Source organism: Camelus bactrianus, chromosome 7 (genome assembly GCF_048773025.1).
Source record: "Camelus bactrianus isolate YW-2024 breed Bactrian camel chromosome 7, ASM4877302v1, whole genome shotgun sequence".
NCBI lineage: Eukaryota > Metazoa > Chordata > Mammalia > Artiodactyla > Camelidae > Camelus > Camelus bactrianus.
This window is the reverse complement of record NC_133545.1, coordinates 42,295,372-42,316,703: the sequence shown is the minus strand read 5'-3', so window position 1 is coordinate 42,316,703 and position 21,332 is coordinate 42,295,372. Positions and strand designations below refer to the sequence as shown.

At 41.5% G+C, this 21,332-nt stretch overlaps 1 protein-coding gene across 4 annotated transcripts in view; it reads left to right on the top strand.

Moving 5' to 3' along the window:
* The first annotated feature begins 2,653 nt into the window (after positions 1-2,653).
* The window catches only part of CREB5 (cAMP responsive element binding protein 5), a 386,139-nt gene continuing 367,460 nt past the window's right edge, over positions 2,654-21,332 (top strand). Inside the window, exons 1-2 of one of the 4 annotated variants that reach the window (XM_074367300.1) lie at positions 2,654-2,800; positions 3,280-6,337. In XM_074367300.1, coding sequence (XP_074223401.1) covers positions 6,335-6,337 — 3 coding nt within the window. In that variant the 5' untranslated portion in view covers positions 2,654-2,800; positions 3,280-6,334. The other 3 variants (XM_045508120.2, XM_010971472.3, XM_045508132.2) reach the window with 3 other exon arrangements.

Here is a 21,332-nt window from a genome sequence, read left to right as displayed (position 1 = left end):
ATTCCCATTACATCAGTGAGAACACTAAGACCCAGAGGTTATTTAAAACTCTAGTAACAGAGCCACAATTTGAACTCTGCCAGTCTAACACTAGGGTCCACACAAACCACGTATCTTCTTCAATTTACATTAAAACAAATAGTGTGTGTGTGACTTAGTTGGTAACAGAGATCTGGAATATATAGAAAACTGTAAGACAATGGCTAGAACATTGTGAATGAAATTGCTGTCAGTTCAGCAGAAGCTGAGAGATGAGTCAGCACCATGAACAATATTGCTGATGGGGAGAAATTATCTGCCTGTTGAGATCCAAGTAACCTAATAATGATCAAGTTATTGGGGAAATCATTGGAAAAGTTCCATGTGTGTTCCTATGTCACTTGTGGCTCAGACAGGGCATTGTTTACCTGGTGATAGCATGTCAAACAAAAGATCAACAACAGTTTTTAAAGATTGACAACTGACTTGGATAGTATTAGAAACTGATGAACTACTTGCTTTAAAACTCATATATGTATATATGCTTCTGTTTAGAGAATACTGGAAATTAAAAGTTTTAAATTTGTATGTTTATTAACTACTTACAGGTTTTTAAATATTTTGATTATCATTTCAGCTTTGCTTATTCAATTCTCCATTATATTCCTTTGGTCCCCACCTGTCAGCTGGGAAAACAGATAAGCTCTTAGAGATACGTGGAGCTGTATCCCCTTTCTGCCTCGAGTTTGCCTCTTGTCTGGCTCACACTTTTTCTTTGAGGGAGAGCGAGGTAGTTACTGGCTTTAGGTAGAAAAGGATGTCCTGGTAATTGAGTGGGAATGTGGGCAAGGAGGCTGTTCCTCAGTAGGCTGTTGCTTCCTTCCATAAAACCAAGTAATTGAGCTGTCATATTTCAAGTTTTATTGGTTAAGATTCAAGTTAGGACTGGAGCCCGTCTTTTGCAATTCCTCCAGGTAGGGCTCCAGGTAGAAGCCCCTGCAGGGCTCCAGGTAGAGGAGAACAAATGGAAAACTCAGTGATGGGTTCTGAAGAAAGCAGTGAGAAATGAGCAGTCGGCAGTCCTTGTGGTTTCAAGAAACACTGAAGGAAGAGTGGTGTCTAAACACTTAAAAACATAAAGGAAACACAAAACTCTTCCATTTAGTATTCAAAGCCAGCTCAGAAGTATGTGACAATCCAGACAAAGTATTACAATTTCTAGCCAGTCCAGTCATGATTCTCTGGCAAACTGCACAGTCATGGTTATGATGCTGAGAGGTGCTATATAATTGTCAGATGTTACATAAATGTCAGGAATGATTATTGTTTGTTAATGGGGGCTAAGCTGTTCCTAAGCAAAGCTCTGACTCCTAGCCAACACATCCTTAGCAAAGGTTCTAACCACCAATAACCCATGAGAAGGGAATGCTCAGCCCTGGTTCTACAAGGGAGCCCAGTTGGGATTTGGGGTTTGAAAACAGGGCTTGTTGTGGTGCCAGTACCACCACTTGCTCAGATGGCTTCAGGCCAGCCCTCTCACATTCTGGAGTTTGCCCTAGCCCACCTGTAAAATGAGGATAATTATAACAACTGCCCTACCTCTCCTTCTTGTGCTGGGTTGTTGTGAGAATCAAGGGATATCACGTGGGTGCAAGTGCTTTGTAAAGTATGACCTGCTGCATGGATGACAGTCATCATCTGGGATGTCTGAGAATGGCTAGAATTTAGCCCATGCCTTTCCTTCCAGTCTTACTCAGAGAGAACATCTGAATGGAAATTAACTTGGGGATAGTGATGGTGACTTGGCTGATGCTGAAAACGCCAGGCCCCCTCTCTCACGGAGCTGCCGGGAATATACTGCAGACCAGGGGCCCGGATCCTGCATTCTGGCTCTGGCTCTACAACTTGCCAGCCTGTGAGCTTGGGCGAATTACAGATGAGGCTCTGAAAGTGATCGCCAAGGGCCCTTCCGGCTCTGACGCGGAGTCTAAATCAGGCTCATCACTTGGCTCTAGCTATGATTCACCCCCCCCCCCCCAGTAACTCTCTTTCCAGCTTTCAGACGCACGACGCAGGGGTCTTGGAAAGGGTGGGGGCAGTGTATTCCAAGTGAGTGTGCACAATAAAGAAGTTATTCCCTTGGAGGTGAGGTGGAGCGCCGGCGGTGGGGGTGGTGGCGGTGAAAAGGGGTGTCGAGCGAGTGCTCTGAGAAGCCAGGATGCAGGGAACACTGTAATGAGGTCACGAGTGTCGCAGGCAAAAAGGAGCTGGACATCTGCTGGTGGGGGAAGGGGGAGAGTCCCGCATTTGTGTTTGTATAAAGTCTCTTACCGCACTCTTCAGCACCACCTCCCCGCCTCTCCGCTACTCCCCATCCCCACACCTTTCAAACGCTACTAGGCCCTCCTCATGGGAGAGCCCGTGTCCCTGCCTCCTCCGTGGTCCTGTCTGAAACCATGAGGATTGTTTCCAAGCTGACTCACACCACTAATGTCAGGGAGCCGTGTCACACGGCGCTGGGCTCTGCAAGCTGTTGCTTGCGCGGTTGCCGCCGCTGCCGCCGCTCCCTCGCGGGTGCACCAGGGTCCGCTGGAGGGGCGGGGGCGGGGCGGGGCCGCGGCCCGCCCCCTCGGCGCGCCAGCCCCGCCCCTCCCGCCCTCCCTCCCCCATGGACCGCAATGATTTAGAAGTTCAGGAATCCCACGTGACGTCACCGGGGGGGTGATGTAATGCACTCTAAATAGAATGTATTGTAATCTTTGCTCAGTCCAACGTGGTCCCTTCACCCGGGCTCTGCTCTTGCCTTCTCCACACTTGTTTGGTAAGTTCCTAAAAATACGGCTCGGCCACTTCTGGGGCTTTTGCATTTAGCCACTTTTGTTGCACTTGCCGCGGGAGCCATCTCGGGAGCGTACTTGTTTGCAGGGGTTGGTTCTCGGCAGCAGCCGCGAGGTTATTTGGTCCAGTGGGCAGGTCACAGGGCAAAGGAGTAGGGAAGATGCGATGCATTTTTTTTGGAGGGTGAGCTGTGTTTGTAAAAACTTTGACGGACCAGAGGGAAGTCTGGCCCCAAATGCTGGTGGACTGTGGAATTCGGCTATGTCCTGAGGCTACCCCAGAGACCCCACGCCGTGTCCGTCCCGGAGCGCGTCTCGGTGGCCGCTGCGCCTTGCGACTGGAGGGATGCTAACGTGGAGCGAGCGCCGTGTCCGCCCCGGCGTGCGTGCGTGTGTGGGAGCGCGCGTGTGTTTCCCTGACACGGGGAACAGTTATGAATCGGGGGTGTGTGTTTGCCTTCAGAGACCTGGCAAGGTGCGGAATCCTCCAGAAGTGCGATCAAGCGGCGGCAGCAGCGGCGGCAGCGGAGACGGCGAGCCATGAACCTCCCCTCGCGTCCCCAACTTCTCAGTGATGCGGCGGAACCCCCGGAGAAAGTTTGCAAACTTCCAGCGGGCGTGGCGAGGACGCCGGGTCACCTAGGGGGCGGACAGGCGAGCGCGTGGGGGGCTCGGTCCCTCCCGGGTGCCGGAACCTGCTGCTGCCACCTCTCCCGCAGGGCTGCCCGCCGCAGGTGGTGGGCGCGCGCGCCCGGGGAGGGGACGTCGCGCTTGGAGGGCACTTGGCTTTCACTCCCGGCACGGAAGGCTCGAGAGTGTCGAGGCTCTGCTCGCCTTCACTCTTCCAGCCTCCTCTTGCCTCCGTCCGGTTCTCGCTGGCATCATTACCTCTTCGCCTCTACCCCAAATGACAGCTCCCGCTTTTGCCGCGGCGGCGCGGTGGCAGTTCCCAGGACCCGGCGGTGGAGCCTTCCTCTCCGGCAGATTCTCCACGGAATCGGTTAAAACTTTTCACGATGTTCTTAGAGGGGCAAGACGCACCAAGGAACCAAGGGGATGTTTTCTCCCCGGGGCTGCATCCCGCTTTTCCTTTGCCATAGATTTATTTCGGGAGAGTGGTTTATCTGGTAGATAAAGCCTCGGATCTTGTCCACTCCTTCCCCAACTTTCCCTGAACGGTTGCCGCCCCCACTTGAGGCTTGTTCAAGGCCAGGAACTAAGTGGAGTGGTTGTATATTTCGTTGTCAGAATCCGCAGTGTTTGATTTTTATTTTTCCCTCCTTCTCTGACATGTGTCAAGGAATAAAGGCAGGATACAGGTCCATTACGTCATTCTGCAGGCCAGTAAGTGATTAACAGCTTCAGATACTCAAGGGTTGGGGGCTTAGAAATGCTGACAAAGCAACTATGCTTTCCATCCCCAGCCCCCAACATACTCGTACAATCGCTGGTTCCATGGGCATCTTTATTGCCCTCTCCTCCTGGTCCCCTCTTTCTCCACCCCCTCTCCCTCCCACACCGTTATCACGGTGGCCCCGCCTCCGCCTTTTACTGCTTTCCCTGGGGGCGATCACAGTCCCTGGAGTGTGTGTAAGAGCTTCTGGTGGCTGAGGGGGGCACAGTACCTATCAGCGCACACGCAATCTACCCTTTTCTATTATTTAAGAAAGGCACCGGCCAGCCCTCTTCTCCAGGGCAAAAATGCTCAGCCCTGATAGAAAAGGCATCCGAGGAAATGTTTAGAGACGTTATGATAATACTATGTCCCTGTGGTGACTCAGGAAAACAACACACCCACTACAGAGTACTTAATTTTACATAGCGCCTTCCTCTGACCGGTTAGCCGAAGAGAGATGAAGTGAGATGCTAACTAAATGAATTCTAGCTAAACGGCTCAAGATTAAACGTTTCATTTCCAGAGTGAGGGAATGTGAGTCGTTGAACCCAAAGTACCAAGCAATAAATTGGTGCATGTGTTATTTTCTTTCTTAACCTTAAGTTTCTGTATTTAAAGGGGAAGTTAAATACATAAGTCACTGAATTGAGTCAGAATCTCCGTATCTGGCAGTTGAAATAAAAATACTGCGTGTGACATGTTTAAGGGGTAAAAGTAAGAAGAACTCTGGCGGGGAGGGGGTGGGGGGACGGGACGGGGTGGTGGGTATGAGCGATGTGCAGCAGGAATCAAAGATTTCCTAACAGCTTTTGGAGGGTGGGGGGCAGAGGAGTTGAGTGCTCTCTGATTTGGAGTCGGTGAAAGCGAAATAAAGGAAAATTTATATCTCGAGTATGTGGGAATTTCTTGAAGAACACATGTTTTGTTATAATCAGATCTACTTTCTTCAAAGTGAAAGCCCTGCTGTAGAGTAGGCATTTGTGAAACTCCTGTCTGGGTCTAATTGACACCCTTCCCCAAGTCTGTGGCAGAATTTATTATTTATTCACGTCTAGAGATGTAATAGTATAACCCCCACACAATACATGTGCATCTAAAATGTTAAACTTCTTGTTTGTGATTCATACATAGACCTAAAGGGGAAAATGGCCCAGGTCACCAGCACTGGAGAGTGTGATTAATGATCAGTGATTTAGTGATCAGTGATTAGTGGTTTTATTCAAACTGTTACCTCTGACCAGAAGCACACATCAGAGGATTAACAGGCTCTTTAGATAAATGCTCATTAGTGGAAGGGGAAAAGCAAAGATAATAGGCATGCACCCAGGGACAACTTTCGAAGAAAATCATTCCCCGTCTTCAGAATAATAAGCTCTATTAACAGAAAGCCCTTTTAATTTAAAACTTGCTTTTATCTTGTAAATCAAAGTTAGATGTAAAAGTTTGTAGTGCCATTATAACCTAAATTTTCCCATATCCACTAGATGTGGATTATCTCAGTAGCGATATTCTTTTTTATTTAAATAAACAATTGGACCTTTAGAGCAGCTGAACCCTGACAAGTCCTTAACTCCCAGGGTTTGAAGGTGTCCCCCCTTCTAGAATGGAGAGTGCAGCTTGCTAACTAGATGGCGCACTGTTATTTGGTGTTCTGTGCTGTGTCGTGCAGGAGTCTAAAGGAGCAAGTAGCTGCTTGCGAGGTGCTCTTCAACATTTACAACAAAGTTGATTTTGTGTAGGGTTGGAGGCTAGACAGTTCTACAAGTTTTTAGTCATATTTTCCATGTCAGTTACATCTAGGGAGTTCAAGGCTACTGGAAAAATTAGTCTCATTACTAAAAGAAACTTAGAACCAGGGAGGAGAGGAGGTACGGGAGTCCAGGAGGTACCTCTGGGTTGCAGAAGTGATTGTGAAATACCAGACCTGTTTTTTTTTTTTTTTTTTTTTTTTTGTGCTAAGAGTTAGTTTCAGTCTTTGGTCTGAAGTACTGAGGCAAATACTCAAAGCTTTATTTTCTTCCTAATCTTGCTGTTGAAAAAGAAGTTACTAGAAAGAAAGGAAGAAAAAACTTGATTCGGTGACTGCAGGAAGAAACACGTTGCTGATTTTATTCTACAGATAATGGTAAGGTGATGTTTATTACACTTATTAAGCAGAAAGGGAACTTTGTAGTTGGTTAAATGAGAACAATCTTGTATTTTCATAGATTAAATTCACAAATGGAAGTCTTATTTTATACTGACCTTTAATGTTGCTTTTGTCAGTTTCCTGAGACTTGGTAGCATTATGTGTGGAAGGTTTTGTGTGTGTTAATGTTGGTATGTGAGTAAGACCATTATCTCCTGGATAAAATAATGTTCATGAGCATGGGAACTGCAGTGGGGGTCGGGGGGTTATGAAGCCTGTTAAATAATTTGTCAGGTAAGAATTCCCTTTTTCACAAGCTTTCATGAAGCACTTCAATACGTACTTAAGTTTTAATAAAAAAGGAGTTCTTTAAAAAGAAACCTGAAAATTAAAAATAAAACAAACAAAAGTCCTAGGTGTATGTTCCCCTGAAGAAGGATGTTGCTGATTGAATATCAGCTGTTACTTTAGTTATAAAACTTGAAAACAATAAAAGAACTCACTTGTGCTTTCCTGTAAGTTTTCTCATTTTCCTTTGCTCATGGCATTTTATATAGATCTGTTATTTTTAAATCCTAACTGATTCATAGTGGTTTTTATTTTTCAACTTTACTCAGAGTAAACATGTTTCCTCAATTGATTATATCTTCAAGCCAACTGTTTTTGAATATAAATTGCTGATATCCATAAATGGCCTGTCAATTAGAAGTCAGTTGTGACCTCATATAGTTCATATATGAAGAGATGGTTTATTAGGACATTCCAACAAAAAAATGGAAACAGTGCCTTTGTTTTTATATCTCTGTGATGTTGCAGCTTTTATTTGAATAGGGAGTTAAATGAGTGGTAGTTTGTCAGAGAGATTTTTCCGTGTAAGTTCCCAATTATAGTAAGCTGAAGATTTTGGTTGCAATTATTTGTCAGTTTCCCACACCTGTGGATTCAAACGCCAATCAATTATGCACTTTCCATGGCTGTTTGTACTAATGTCAGGTTCCTGGTCTCCTGATTTCATACTATAATTTGTTTTTTATCAATGATGCATCGCCATCCTATAATATTTCCTTAGCATTCCTCTCCTCCTTATTAAGCAGAAAATTATTTTGTGGGGGTGTGATGTTCACTGGATCACCAAGATGTGAACTTTGTATTTGTGGTTGTTTTTCTTCTGGTTGTATTGTTAGATTAAAACTGGGGATTTGAGTGGATTTATTATTTTTGTCATCTTTTTTTTTCTTCTTCTTCTTCACTTCAAAGCGGTGCTGTTAGCCACAAAATTAATGTGATCATGGCTGGTGTTTCCCATCTAGATGCTTCTTTTGCTTCTTACAAATTGGATTTCTACAGCAATTTAAGATCTTTTTTAGAGGCAGCTTTCTTGGATGAAGATGGAACAATGATCTCAGTCAATTCATTATCCTGTCCAGTTTGACTACCAGCTGTATTATGGGAATCAACCAGTGCTTTTATAAATTAGTGTTTAAAAATTTAAATCTAAGACTATTTCTCTGAATCCTATTTAAGAAAATTATATAGTTGAGATAAGATAATAAACTGGAGGGGGGTGGAAATAGCCCCAAATATTTAAATGTGAGAAAGAATTACTTTCGGATATGCTAAACAGACTTAAAGAACCTTTTTGTGTTGCTATTTGTAAACTAAATAAGCTATCTATTTTATGGCATTGCTTTGAATAGAAACTCTGGCACTTTTAAAATGACATCATGTTTAATGTTTTCACTAAAGAGTTCTTACATTTTGTAATTAGGAAAAAAATGGGCAATTAGTGTTTTTTGAGGATCCATTAGTATTCCATTGTTGGGAATAGCAAATCATGGATTTACTATAAGAAAAGGGAGGAGAGAGAGAAGGCTTTTATAAATTTCCAGGTAGTGATAACACTGTTAAGGAAACAAGAAGAGCTTTTGAAGCTCTTTTTGAGACTCTGGGAGTTTCAAAATAAAACTTTAAAAGTTTAGGATAAATTCCTGAAAGTATAAGATGTTACCTTGACATTTCTCATATTTCTTTCCTCCAAGCTCACTCTGTTGCCCATTTATGTCTTCAGAGAAACAGATCAGAATCAACCTAACACTTTAAAAATATGTATTTTAGTTGCTTCCTTCTATTTCCTCAAGGTTCACAGTTGTAATCTCTACCCTAAAATTAACAAAGATTGAAAACTACCATGTTGGCATTTGGCTTGAACTGCTCTTGGTAAGAATTCCTTTGGCTCTCAGGGTTCTGATGTGAGATAGAAAGGCCTGCGTGGTAGCATTAGGCAGAGCTGGAGCTGAGGGAGGTCTCCCTGGTCGACAATGCCGTCACTTTGTGGAGGAGAACCTAGGTCCTGGTGGTTCTCCTGGCTCACCTAAGGCCCAGAGCTGGAGAGGGCCAAACTGAGCTTAGCAGTCGGGTCCCTGCCTCCATGTTGGGTTGTCTTTCTACGAGTCAGGCCACCATCCGTGCCCTTGTAGGAGTGAAGCATAACCCATGGCTTCGGATGCTTTGCTCTTTTCAAACCTTTTGATCACTAACCTTTCAATGACAAATTTTAATCAGATCTTTTGAATGAATGCCCTGACCATATAAACTGTGGTCTCTATTCTGGTTATTTTTATATAGCTACAAAGTTAATTTTTCTAATATTGGCCTCCTTATTTGAAGGCCACTCTTCTTCACCATTACTGTTAGACATGCCCTGTAAAATGACACCGTCCAGATTTCACTGGAGACTAAAAGCCAGGCAGAACTCAAAATGGTCTATAGGACCGTCCCCGAATCAGGCAGTAACTTTCTTTACTTCCTGTATATTCTTTTTCATCTTTGAGGAGGGGATCTGAAAACTTAAAGTTAAAATAAGTCATCTTTCTTTTGTTGACTGGAGTGACAAGTGCTTTTTTTCACTCTGGCAGATGCGCTTTTGCCTACGGTTTGTCTGTGCTGTATGATCTTTCCAGGTTGGTGTATATGAGAGTGTTTAGAGGTGAATGCTACTATGTGAGGAGTGAGTGAGTTGAGTCTGGAAGTATGCTCTTTGAGGTTTGACTGGCAAAACTTGACTAATCATAGCTCATAGAAATCATGCATGCAACATAGGGGGCTCCAGAGGACTAAACATTTGATTTAAGATGACATTTAGGTTCTGCTGTATTTAGCATGGAGAACAAGAATATCTCAACAGAAATCTTGAATGCGTCTACTGTATGTGTTGCTTGGCCTGACCCATAGCTTTCCCTTCCAGCTCTTTGCATAAGCGCTTTATATCAGAATTTAGGTCTCTTTTATTCTTTTATTACACCGAGGAGCCCTTGTGTTGCATGATTTCTCAAATATAACACATTTCAGCCAGTTTTATGCAATTTTCTCTCTGCTGGCTTCCTAAGGGGAGAAAACCACATGCAACAAAAAACATCTTTGTTTTTGTTTGAATTAGCCGATTATTAGAAGAAATATATTTTATCTCCATTTGCCACATCTGGTGGGACCATTTTACTTTACCAAAACAAGATTTTCTTCTTTAAGTGAGCAATAATATTGTTTGGCTTCTGAATGACCAGGAACTAATCCATGCACCAGAGGGTAGAAGGCTTTGAGGATAAAGTCCACTTCCAGCAGGGTACCTAGGTATGACGAGGCAGGCCATTACGAAGAGACTGATTTGCCTCACTGCAATGACAATCTTGCCCAGAAAACCATTGCCTCCTGGGAGGAAAGGAAATAGTATAGGCTGAAACTTCTGAATTCTGAACAAGGACTGATGCTGCTCTGAAGAAGGTGCTCAGGACGTTGAGGGTCTCCAGGGTTAATCATTAAACTGCAACCTGGCAAACCATTCACGGGCTAGAACTTGACCATCTACTTCTTAAAAGCCTTAATAGTCCTCTTCATCCATTCTCTGCGTTTTCCTTATGCTAATATTTCTCTAGATTTATTTTTTAACATCCATCCTAGTTACTGTGCTTTCATGAGTAACCCTGCAATAACAAATCACAAGTGTGTGTGTGCATAGCAGATGGGGGACATTTTTCCATAAGGGGAATAGATTTCAGTGTCAAATCTTAGAAGAAACAATTAGCAAGACAAAAGAAAGGAAGGTTTGCCGTCAGACTGATGGTGTCACAGGCTCTGCCATTCTTAGCTCTGCAACACTGTGGTTTAAGGCAGCTGGAAAAGCCCGACACTGTAAGAGAGTACCCCCAAAGCGCTGTCTTGAACTCTGTGCTTTTCTGTTGCAGTTTCTTCATTTATGATCAAAGAGTGTTGGTCTTGACCAGCACTGTCCAATAGTGGGAACCACAAATGCAAGTCACATGTGTAATTTTAAATGTTCTAGTAGCCTGACATTTAAAAGATTAAAAAAAAAGATGATGTTAATTTTAACATAATTTAACCCAGTATATCTGAAATATTATCATTTCAATATACAGTCAATGTGCAAATATTGATGAGATACTTTGCAATTTTTTTTGGTACTAAATATTTGAAGTCCAGTGTGTATTTTTGATTACTACACACTTCAATTGGACTAGTCCCATTTCAAGTGCTCAGTAGCTATGGATCCCTGTGACTGTTGTGTCAGGCAGTGCAAATCTATATGCTCTATCAGTGGTTCTAATTCTAGCAGCCCAATAGATCCACCTGTGGAATTTCTTTTAAAAAACTGCTAATACCTTACCTCCCCTTATTTTGATTTAATTAGTTTGGGGTGCGGACCTGGACCTGTATATTTTTTAAAAGCTCCAAAAGTGTTTATAAAGTTTAGCTAGGGTTGAGAACTGCAATTCTAACTGATCTCTAAGCAATCTTCTACTCTAATGTCCCATGATTCTATTTCAGGAAAGGTATTGCAGTAAAGCATTCAGAGTTCAAAGGGCAGCAGGTGGTTGTAATCGGTGTGCTGCACACTGCAAAACATATTCAAGAAAATGTAATTAATAAAAATTCAAATGTTCAGATGGAGTAATTTAGAAGATAATTCTTTGTCCCACAGATGAGCTCTGTTTTGTATAAGTTGCAAACATGGATTTGTTTGCTTCCTGAAAAACTGTACCTTATGATTTGGTTTGCATGCAGACTCTTAAAAACTCTCCATTTTGGAAAAGATCAAGATCACTATATTTCAGGTATTTTGCTGGCTTACTTCTTTGCCCCGGATACTACTTGCCTTTAGCTGGTTTTGGAGGGACACTCTTACTCTATTTGAGACATCTGGATCCCCTTGTGTTTCTTCCCTCTGAGCTTTTAACAAGCTTCTTGTCATTGCACAGACCAAGCTCGCTCTTTGCTCATGTCAAGGTATTAACCCCCTAGACTTAACGTGCTCATTCTTTTTGTCATTCTTTAAATATTAGAAGAATCAATATTTCTCCATGCACACCAGAATGCTTTCCTTTAATAATTTTTTAAACAACACACCAGCCTGCGCATTCAGTAAATGATGTGAAGAACCAAAAAATAGAAAATAATAATTTCCAAACTCCTCACCCTTCTTCTTTGGAAGTCAACAGACAACATTGTTTGTCAAGGGGAGGAGGGCCTCAGAGACCGTCCCTTGTGACTTCATGCTGCTGAGAGCCTCTGCATTCCCGCATTCGTGAGTCATTTCACCCTGAACCTCTCTCCTCATCCCCTGCATTGCAGTCCGGTTCCAAGTACGTGTCTCTCTGACCATGTGCTTTTTAAACGTGACTTTCAACCATTTTTAGGTACAATATTACTTTTTTTTCCCTCTATGTTTTGTGGTGATAATATTTGTGTTTTCTGTAAAATCATTCATCAGAAGAATTTTAACCTCCACTTATTAACACACAGCTGTAATACCCATTTTATAGATGGAGAAACTAAGGGATTGACAAAGCTAGGCACTGTGTTTGTTAATTAGAAGGGTGATCAGTGTGAGCAGAAAGCTCACATTTATTAGTGTTTAGACGCCGTATATGACTATGAAAGGACTTTGTAGAGAGAAGATGAGATTAAAGATGTAAGTTGTTCAGCTCTTTAAGCACTATGTAAGGACTGCTCTGGATGGCTTCCAGGTGGGGATTTTCCAATTGTGTATACTATTGCATGTGTCTTTGCATTTATAAATAATGCTCCTTCTGATGCTTTTCCATGCATTATTTGCACTTAAATGGTTTCTCTGCTGATAACTCTTACCCCCCAGCTTCAGGCTACATGTTTGAACCTGGATTGATTAACAAATACGTACGAATATATATCAGCCTCTTAACATGTGATCTGTTCTACAAGTCCTGTGGAGACATATGTTACAAACCTGTGTTTTGGTGGTATCTAGGGAAACTTTCTTCAGGCTGCTTTGTGATTGTCTGTGAAAGGACTTTGTGGAGAGACAGTGAGATTAAAGATATAAGTTGTTCAACTCTTTTGGGTATTGAAAGTAAAGGGTTTGGGGTATTCATTTATTGAGCAAGATCGACTCTAGCCCTAGCTCCTGAATTATCTTTAAAAGAATATATTTTAGCTCTTGTTTTACCAGTGTTTTACCACGCTTGACCTGGAGCCATCTGCTTTGGAGTATTTGGTTTTTGTTTTCTCCTAATGATGACTAGGTTTGGACTTAGCCATTTGCAGTTTCTGTCTGCACTTTAGTGTCTTCAATGGGTGAGATACAAGCCATGATTAATACTGCAATCTGTGACGAGTGCCAGGGAGGGGTTACTATGGGTTCCTTTCTAAGCATTATATTAAAGTTAAAGCAGTTTTAATGTCCACACATAAATGTGGGTATGGCCGTTAAACTTGCATAGAAATAAAAACCTTAGCCAAGGAAGACCAGAATGTAACTAGCATATATACTTGTAAAGGTGATTATCATCTTTTTTAGGATGCCCAGGCCTAAACTGTTCCTCCTTTCCAGCAAGTATCTCTTTGTCACATTGATTTAGAGACACAAATTGTTGATTAAAAGATATTGCTAGATTAAGAAAATTGAAACCATCTTTTAGACACTCTTCTTTTCTAAGAAGGCCTGTCAAAGCACACACTGTTTACAATTTCATCTTCCAGCTTCGCCAAGCTAGATGACTAACACCCACCGTTCTTAGTGCTGTGTTGGTGGACGTCATCAAAGATAATGGTGCACAGTGTTTTGGCACCACAGAGCAGCGTGTAATTTAAAATTGTACTTTTTGCTAAATAGCCATACTAATCCCCAAACCATTCAAAACATTTTGAAAAAACACAACAAAACAATGATGTCTGCCTATTGGATGGAGGCAGGGCAGGCAGATTAGCACAATTATTTTTTCCCTGTGCCTCAGAAGTACTCACAAAAATCAGGGAGGAAAAGAATTACACACAATTTCTTGATACGCCCTTCAGATGGGATATTCTCAAGACAGACAGGTTAACCCTTTCACTCAAGATTCATTTTTACTCTTTCCAGGAAGTATGCTTTCTTGAAATCCTGAAGCATAAAAACTATAGTATCTTTAAAAGGAAGACTGTAATTGGATGCTTTGTCTTTATTTAACACTTAGCAGTTATTTTAGGAGGTTGATTCAGGAAATCTTATATTCCATTACCTAATTCTGTTATTTAATATTTGTTTAAAACATGGGGGATGCTGGAGATTTGTTACACAACAGTGTGAATATACTTAATACTACTGAACTGTGTACTTAAAAATGGTTAACATAGTATATTTTGTTATGTGTATGTTACCACAATTTTTTTTAAAAAAGGAAGGATAAGGTTTGCTTGTAACCCATTCCCAGGATGGAAAAACAGAATGCCCTAGACCACTCATTCAAAGTTACGTATAGCAACTTTAGTGTCTTCATGAGAGGAGCAAAAATCTGAAGAGGACTTTTGCACTTCAGGCCAATGCAGGGAGATGACAGGTGTGTGATGTGATTCTTACACTTTGGATAATCCAGGGAGGACAACAGCTATGTGAATTATATCTCAATAAACTGTTAAAAAAAGATAACACATCATGGAGAAAAACAGAGGATACCAAATTTAGTTAGAATTTATGCCAAGTTGGGTATTTTGATCTAACAACTTCTCTACATATTTGGGATATATCGAGATGTGCTGTGGAGAAATGTTGATAGGAATATTACAGACCTTGGTAATAGGAAAATCAGGTAATACTGAAAATCTTACAGCACATGCCGTGTGTCTCCAGCCCATACCTCTTTCCCAGGCTGTGAGTCCTGACTTCCAACTTCACCTTGGCCAGTTTTTCCTAGATGGACTGCTCCTGTTCCTTAATTTTCTTTCTCCTTTTTTTTTTTTTTTTTTTAGCTTTTTAGTTTTTATTTTGGGGGAGGTAATTAGGTCTGTTTGTTTGTTTGTTTATTTTATTTTTTTAATGGAGGTATTGGGGATTAAACCCAGGACCTTGTGCATGCTAAGCACATGCTCTGCCACTAAGCTACACCCTCCCCTCACCGGTTCCTTTATTTTCAAATTGTCCAAACATGAACTAATCCTTATACCATTTCTCCTTCTGACATCACCTATTCAGTGAGGGCCACCATCATCCCCCAGCTTGGACCTTCATGGCAGTTGCTGACTTTGCCTTTTCCCTTGGCCATCATGAACATGTCATTGCCAAGTCTTCTAGATCCCACATGAACAATGTCCTGTGATAGTCATCCTTCTGCCCTGTCTCCTCAACTAGTTCCTTCTCTGAACTGAGAATTAAGGGGAACAGAATTATTCGTTGTCTTTATTGAGCCTACTTTCTTGATCTACCACGTCAGCGTTCAAATAACAAACCTACCAAGGAGCTGGAGTTATCCCCTTTTATAGATAAGGAAAGTGAGGCTCAGAGGTTAAGTGACAAACCAGATAATGTGACAATACCAGTAATGGAGGGGTTGGGGTTTGGAACCATTTTGTTTGGTCCCTGATCTCAGACTCTTCATTCTGGCTACTAAATGAATTTTTCTACTCTGTGCATCTGAACATATTATTTCTCTGCTCAGGAGCCTTTGTTTTAAGGCCCCTAAGCCAACCCCAGCCAGCATCCCTCTGGGTATTCAAGACAGACCCATAAGTGACTCTCATTTGTTTTGAGTGCCTCTCTGCCAGGTTCAGACTCTTATCTTCCCTGAAGCATCTGTTCTTGTCCAGCACACCCCTCTCCCCCAACCCCTTACCTTCTGCCCGTGGAAACACTCATCTCTGGATCTCCCAAACCAAAAATTGAACGTGAAATTAACTAATTCTTTAGTGCTTTGTTAATATTTTTTTCTTATGATTTAGGAACAAATCTTACATTGTGCTTATTTGGAGGTTTGTCATAAATTCCTTCTCCTGAATCCTAAGCTCTACAACAGCAAGAACTGACTCTTGTTCAGTTTTGATTTTTCTCATAGAACCCAGTGTAGAGTCCCTTACCTAGAGTAGATGGTAAATTAATCCTGAGTGACTTGATTGTAGGAATACTGAAGCATTGTTTTTTGTCATGAATTTCCTATCACCAGCATGAGATGTTTAACGTCGGTGAATGTTCCTGGAAGGACCAGCCTGGGGAGATTCTTTAGGTATATTGATGGATGTTTCCATAGCTTAAAAACTATTGTAATAATATTTTAGAACTCCAAAAATGGAATGAGATGAGTAAATCACAGAGGTTTTCACAACCCTAAGGAATCATTGATTTTTCATTTTTATAGTCACTTACATACCTTGTCCAGAGGTGAACATAATTTTAAGTTGTTTCAATCAGAACATAGACCCATTTTAAAATTCTGCTTCCTTCACTCAAAACTATACCACAGGCTTTTTTGTTTTTCATGTTGCTACATAGTTTTCAAAACTATGATTATGCATCATATTCCATTGAGTTGCTATACCATAATTTCTTAACCATCCCCTATTGTTTGACATTTAAGTTTGCTGTGGATTTTTTTTTATGATTATAAAAAACACGTGACCAGGCTTTTGACACGAAAAAATATGTAATCTGAAGACCTTAATCTCCTTCCACTTATGCTGGTTCAAAAATCTTCCTTTAGAGTTGAGCATGGACAAGATTATGACAGAGACCAGGTTTGTCTTGGGCACCCTCACATTTGTTTTATTCCTTTTATTTCTGCCCCTCTTCCTCTCAGCACATTCTGTTCCACCACAGAACCTGTCTCAGAAACACAGGGCTCCCCTCCTCCCCCACACCCTGACCTGTTTACCACGAACCCTACCCTTCTATTCCCTACTCCTGGCCAGACTCCTCTCTCTCCTTCTCTTACTTCTCCAGAACCTCGATTCTTGGTAAGATATTAGACAATCTATTTCCTAGGAGTTTGTAACTTTGTGTAGTCTGGAGATGGCCATGTGGTAGCCTGACAAAGTACATCATTAAAGGCATACCTTTGCTTTCTTTAGCTAGAACTCTCCCAGGTTCTAAGGACAGGACAGTGCATCAGCAAACAACCTCTATATAAACAGAGATGCATCATACAGCAGTTAAGTGCTGAAAAGAAGGATGGAGCCAGGTAAGTGGATACAGTGTTCCAGATGGAGTAGTCAGGGAGTGCCTTTCTGAGAAGGTGACCTAGAAGTAGAGAGCTGCAGAAGTGAGGGAGCAGTTCCTGTGGAGATCTGGAGAGCTTTCAGGCAAAGGGAGCTGCTTGTACTAAGGCCCTGGTATGTAAGCAGAGACGGGGACAGTGAAGAGGTGATGGGTGGTCGGATCATGTAGGTGCTTACAGACCACACGAGGAAAGTTGGATATTAATCTTAGCAATAAAAGAAGCCATTGGAGAGTTTTGAGAAGAGAATCCATCACTTCTAAAGACCTCCCTTGTTGTGGGTGAAGACCAGACTATATAGGGGGTAGGGTGGCAGCAGGAAGAGAATCATGGCGGCTTGGACTAGATGACTGTGGAAGAGGTGGTGAGAAGGAGTTTGGCTAATTTCAAAGGTAAAGGCTGAAAGGACTTGCTGACAGGTGGGGTGTGGGAATAAGCAAGAAATCAGGGAAGGTGCAAAGGTTTTTTGACCTGAGACATTAGGCGAATGGAGTTGCCATCGACTGAGATGGGGAAGATGGCTCGTGGAAAGTTCAGTGGGGAAGACCAATAACTCAATTTTGGGCATGTTATGTGTGAGGAGATGTCTAGGAGACAGTGGTATGCTGAGTCTACCATTCAGGGAAGGGGTTTGGGCTACAGATACAGAGTCAGAGTCACAGTCTTTGGCATCAGCGAGGCCATCCTCATCCCCACTGGAATCAAACAGGTGCTTGAAAGCATCAAGCCCTTATCAGCTGCAGGGCCTTTGCATATGCTATCCCTTCTGCTTAGACTATTCCTGCCTAGATGACTGCTGCTTTTGCCTGGTTCTCTAATCTAAAGTAGGTTCCCCAAATACTCAAGCTGTCCTGAACTTTTCCTGTATAGCACTTTTCAGGTTTTAGATTTAATGTTCCTTTAAGTGACTTTTAGTTTTTAAAACTTTAAAATCATATCTCCCACCAGAATCTAAATTCTGAAATTTGGTTCGTCACCATTTTCTCAACATCTAGTGCTGGCACATCACAGACACTTCTTCAATAATTGCTGAATGACCGGGTGACTGTTACTGATTCATTACCTTATACGTGATGTGTTGCAGTTTCTCAATTTGTAATCATAGAATTCCAAGGGTAATCGTACCTAATGATTTTATCTTCTCAAAACGTAGACCAAAACTTATTATTTAATGGCCCCATGTGTCTTTTGTGAACAAACACTTTTTTATTAGGTAATAGTGAGTAGAGATTGGACTGTGGTTAAAGACTGAATGATGGCTTGACTGTGAAACTTTGAAAAGAAAAGGAATTTAAGGCTTATGGAAACTTCCCAATCAAAGTCCCCTCACCTCCTATTTCCTTATCAGCAGCTTTGTTGCATTCCTCTGGACACCTCTAGGGAACATTGACTGAAGTTATTTTATAGTGACCTTTGACAAGACCTATTACTTCTTACTCACCGTGTCTATCAGGGGAAAAGAGGCCAGGGGTGGCAGGGGAGGGGTGGGAGTGTTACTGGTGATGAGGGGGTCTAAGCTGGCTGATGGCCTCCTTTAGTGGCTCTTAGAAAGGTCTGTTGTCTCCAGCCTCATCCTGGAAGATGATAGGAAATGATATGTGAGGGAAGAGATTTGATTTACTGAGAAAGGGTTGTTTACTCATAAAAGCACTCTAGGTCTCTGTCTTGGGCAGTGTAGAAGTGTATGAAAAACAGGATTAAATTAGAGATTTATCTCTTTACTGTCTTTAAAGTTAGAGTGAACTTTCAGAGGAGCCTGTTTTTGGGAAACACAGATACTGGTTCCATGAATATATATTTGTGTGTATCACATGTATATATAGAAATTGATTGGTTGGTTGGTTGATTGTTACATATCAGTTGGAGAACTTCATGAAAAGATGTCACCATCTTTGTAGATGACATTGTTGTGGGAGACATCCCCTCAACAAATATGTATTGAGCATTTACAGTGTTAGACACAGACCTAGGCATTGGGGAAAAGTGGTGAAGATAGAGAAGATTCTTGCCTTCATGGAAGTCATGAAATCTACTAAGCCTCAGTCTCCTCATCTGTAAGATAGAGATCATAATAATACCTACTTCATAGCCTCTTGAAGAGGAGTAAATGGCCATGAGTGTGAAAACACCAGTTATACTTAAAAATGCTATATAAATTATGAGTGGCTGTTATGATTGATGTACCAAATATAGTTATTATTCCCTTTGAAATGAAATCCTCATTAATTATTTCTAGCTCTGAATAGTCTACATCTCCAAACAACCTGATTTTATCCTTATAATTTGGGGAGCTAAATTTCCTTTTACTACAATCCTAACAATAAGAAAAGAAAATATATAGTTTGGGTTGTAAACAGCTGTATTAGTTAGCTATTGCTATGTAACAAATTAGCCCCCTTCCCAACATATATTTACTAACTCAGAGGTTCTGTGGGTTAGGAAATCTGGGTGTGGCTGAGCTGGGTCCTCTGGCTCAGGATGTCTCACAAGGCTGTAATCAAGATGTTGGCCAGATATATCCAGAGAAAACTTTAGTTTGATAAGATATGTGCACCCTAGTGTTCATAGCAGCACTATTTACAATAGCCAAGACATAGAAGCAACCTAAATGTCCATTGACAGATGACTGGTTAAAGAAGTTGTGGTATATTTATATAATGGAATACTACTCAGTGATAAAAAGAGTAAAATAATGCCATTTGTAGCAATATGGATGGACCTAGAGATTGTCATACTAAGTGAAGTAAGTCAGACAGAGAAAAACAAATATCATATGATATCACTTACATGTGTAATCTAAAAAAATAGCACAAATGCACTTATTTGCAAAATAGGAACAGACTCACAGACATAGAAAACAAACTTCTGGTTACCAAAAGGGAAAGGGAAAGGGGTAGGGGAGGGATAAATTAAAAGTTTGAGTAGGGGAGGGTATAGCTCAAGTGGTAGAGCACATGCTTAGCATACACAAGGTCCTGGGTTCAATCCCCAGTACCTCCTCTAAAAATAAATAAGTAAACCTAATTACCCACCCCCCCCACCAAAAAAAAAGAGTTTGGGATTAATATAAACACACTACTATATATAAAATAGGTAAACAAGGCCCTACTGTATAGCACAGGGAACTATTTTCAATATCTTATAATAGCCTATAATGAAAAAGCATGTGTATGTGTGTGTGTGTGTGTGTGTGTGTGTGTGTGTGTGTGTGTGTGTGTGTGTGTGTATAACTGAATCACTGTGCTGTACACCTAAAACTAACACGACATTATAAATCAATTACACTTCAATTAAAAAAAGAAACGTTGTTGGCCAGCACTGTATCATCTTGAGCCTCAAGTAGTGGAGGACCTACTTCTAAACTCACATGTCTATTGCAGGCCTCAGAAGATTCACATGCAAGCATATTTGTCTGGCTGTTGGCAGGCTAAGAGTAAGCATGCTTTCTAGGAGGGAGAAAGGGGGATGGAAATCAGTCTTTTTTGGTAATCTAATTTCAGACATAGCATCCCATCACATTTACCATATTCTGTTTGTTAGCAACAAATCAATGGGCCCAGCCTGTACTCAGGGGAGGAGATTGCACACATGTGCAGCATAAGACTGGAATCGTTAGGAGACATCTCAAAGACTGTCTGCTGCAGCAGTACTTGTAGATAATACTACGAGTTAGTGCTGTAGCTATGGAACTGATAATGTTACACTTTTGGAAATGAAGGATGTAAGGGAAATAAGCATCATCATTCCCCTAAGACACAACAACTAGGAAAGACAAAGGAGGTTGGTGTTAGAGCCTTTCAGATTTTAAGTTGCAACCAATAAAGAATTCTGGTTCATGCTTTTCTTCTGCTTCTGGCTCATGCTTGGATATCTACAATCTCTGTATTTTTCAGGAAAACATTTGAAAGGTAACTTCCAAATATTGGAGGTAAACAAAGGTCTGTCTCTCCTAAGCAAGAATACCAAATTAAAAATAAGTACATTTTAATTTGCCATTTCATGGGATTGTTAATGCCTCTGTTCACTTGATTACTTTTAACCCCCACCTGAAAACAAAGCTGGTCTAATCCTTTGGAGATGAAAGGAAAGAATATTCTCTTAAGGCATAGAGGAGACCTCGTGCTATGGGAATGAGCTTGCTAGGGTGAAGAAAAAGGAAAAAGAACAGTATGGCCAGAGTGTAGCCGGCAAGGGGGTAAATGCTATGGGATGACTTTGGAGATGAGATGTAGTAAGCTAGGTTAGGAGTTTAGATTTCAATCTAAATGCAGTGGAGAGCCGTTGCAGGGTTTGGGGTGACTGCAAACAGCAATAACTTTTTTCCTTGCATTAGTTATTACATTGAGCTGTTTTTGAAAGAAAGATTCTGAAATCTATTAATGAAAAGCCATGCTTGGGCAAAGATAAAACAAGGATGAAACTTTATAATAGGATGTTTGAATTAGGCAATGCGTTTAACACAGAGTTGAAGTGTTGTGTATTTC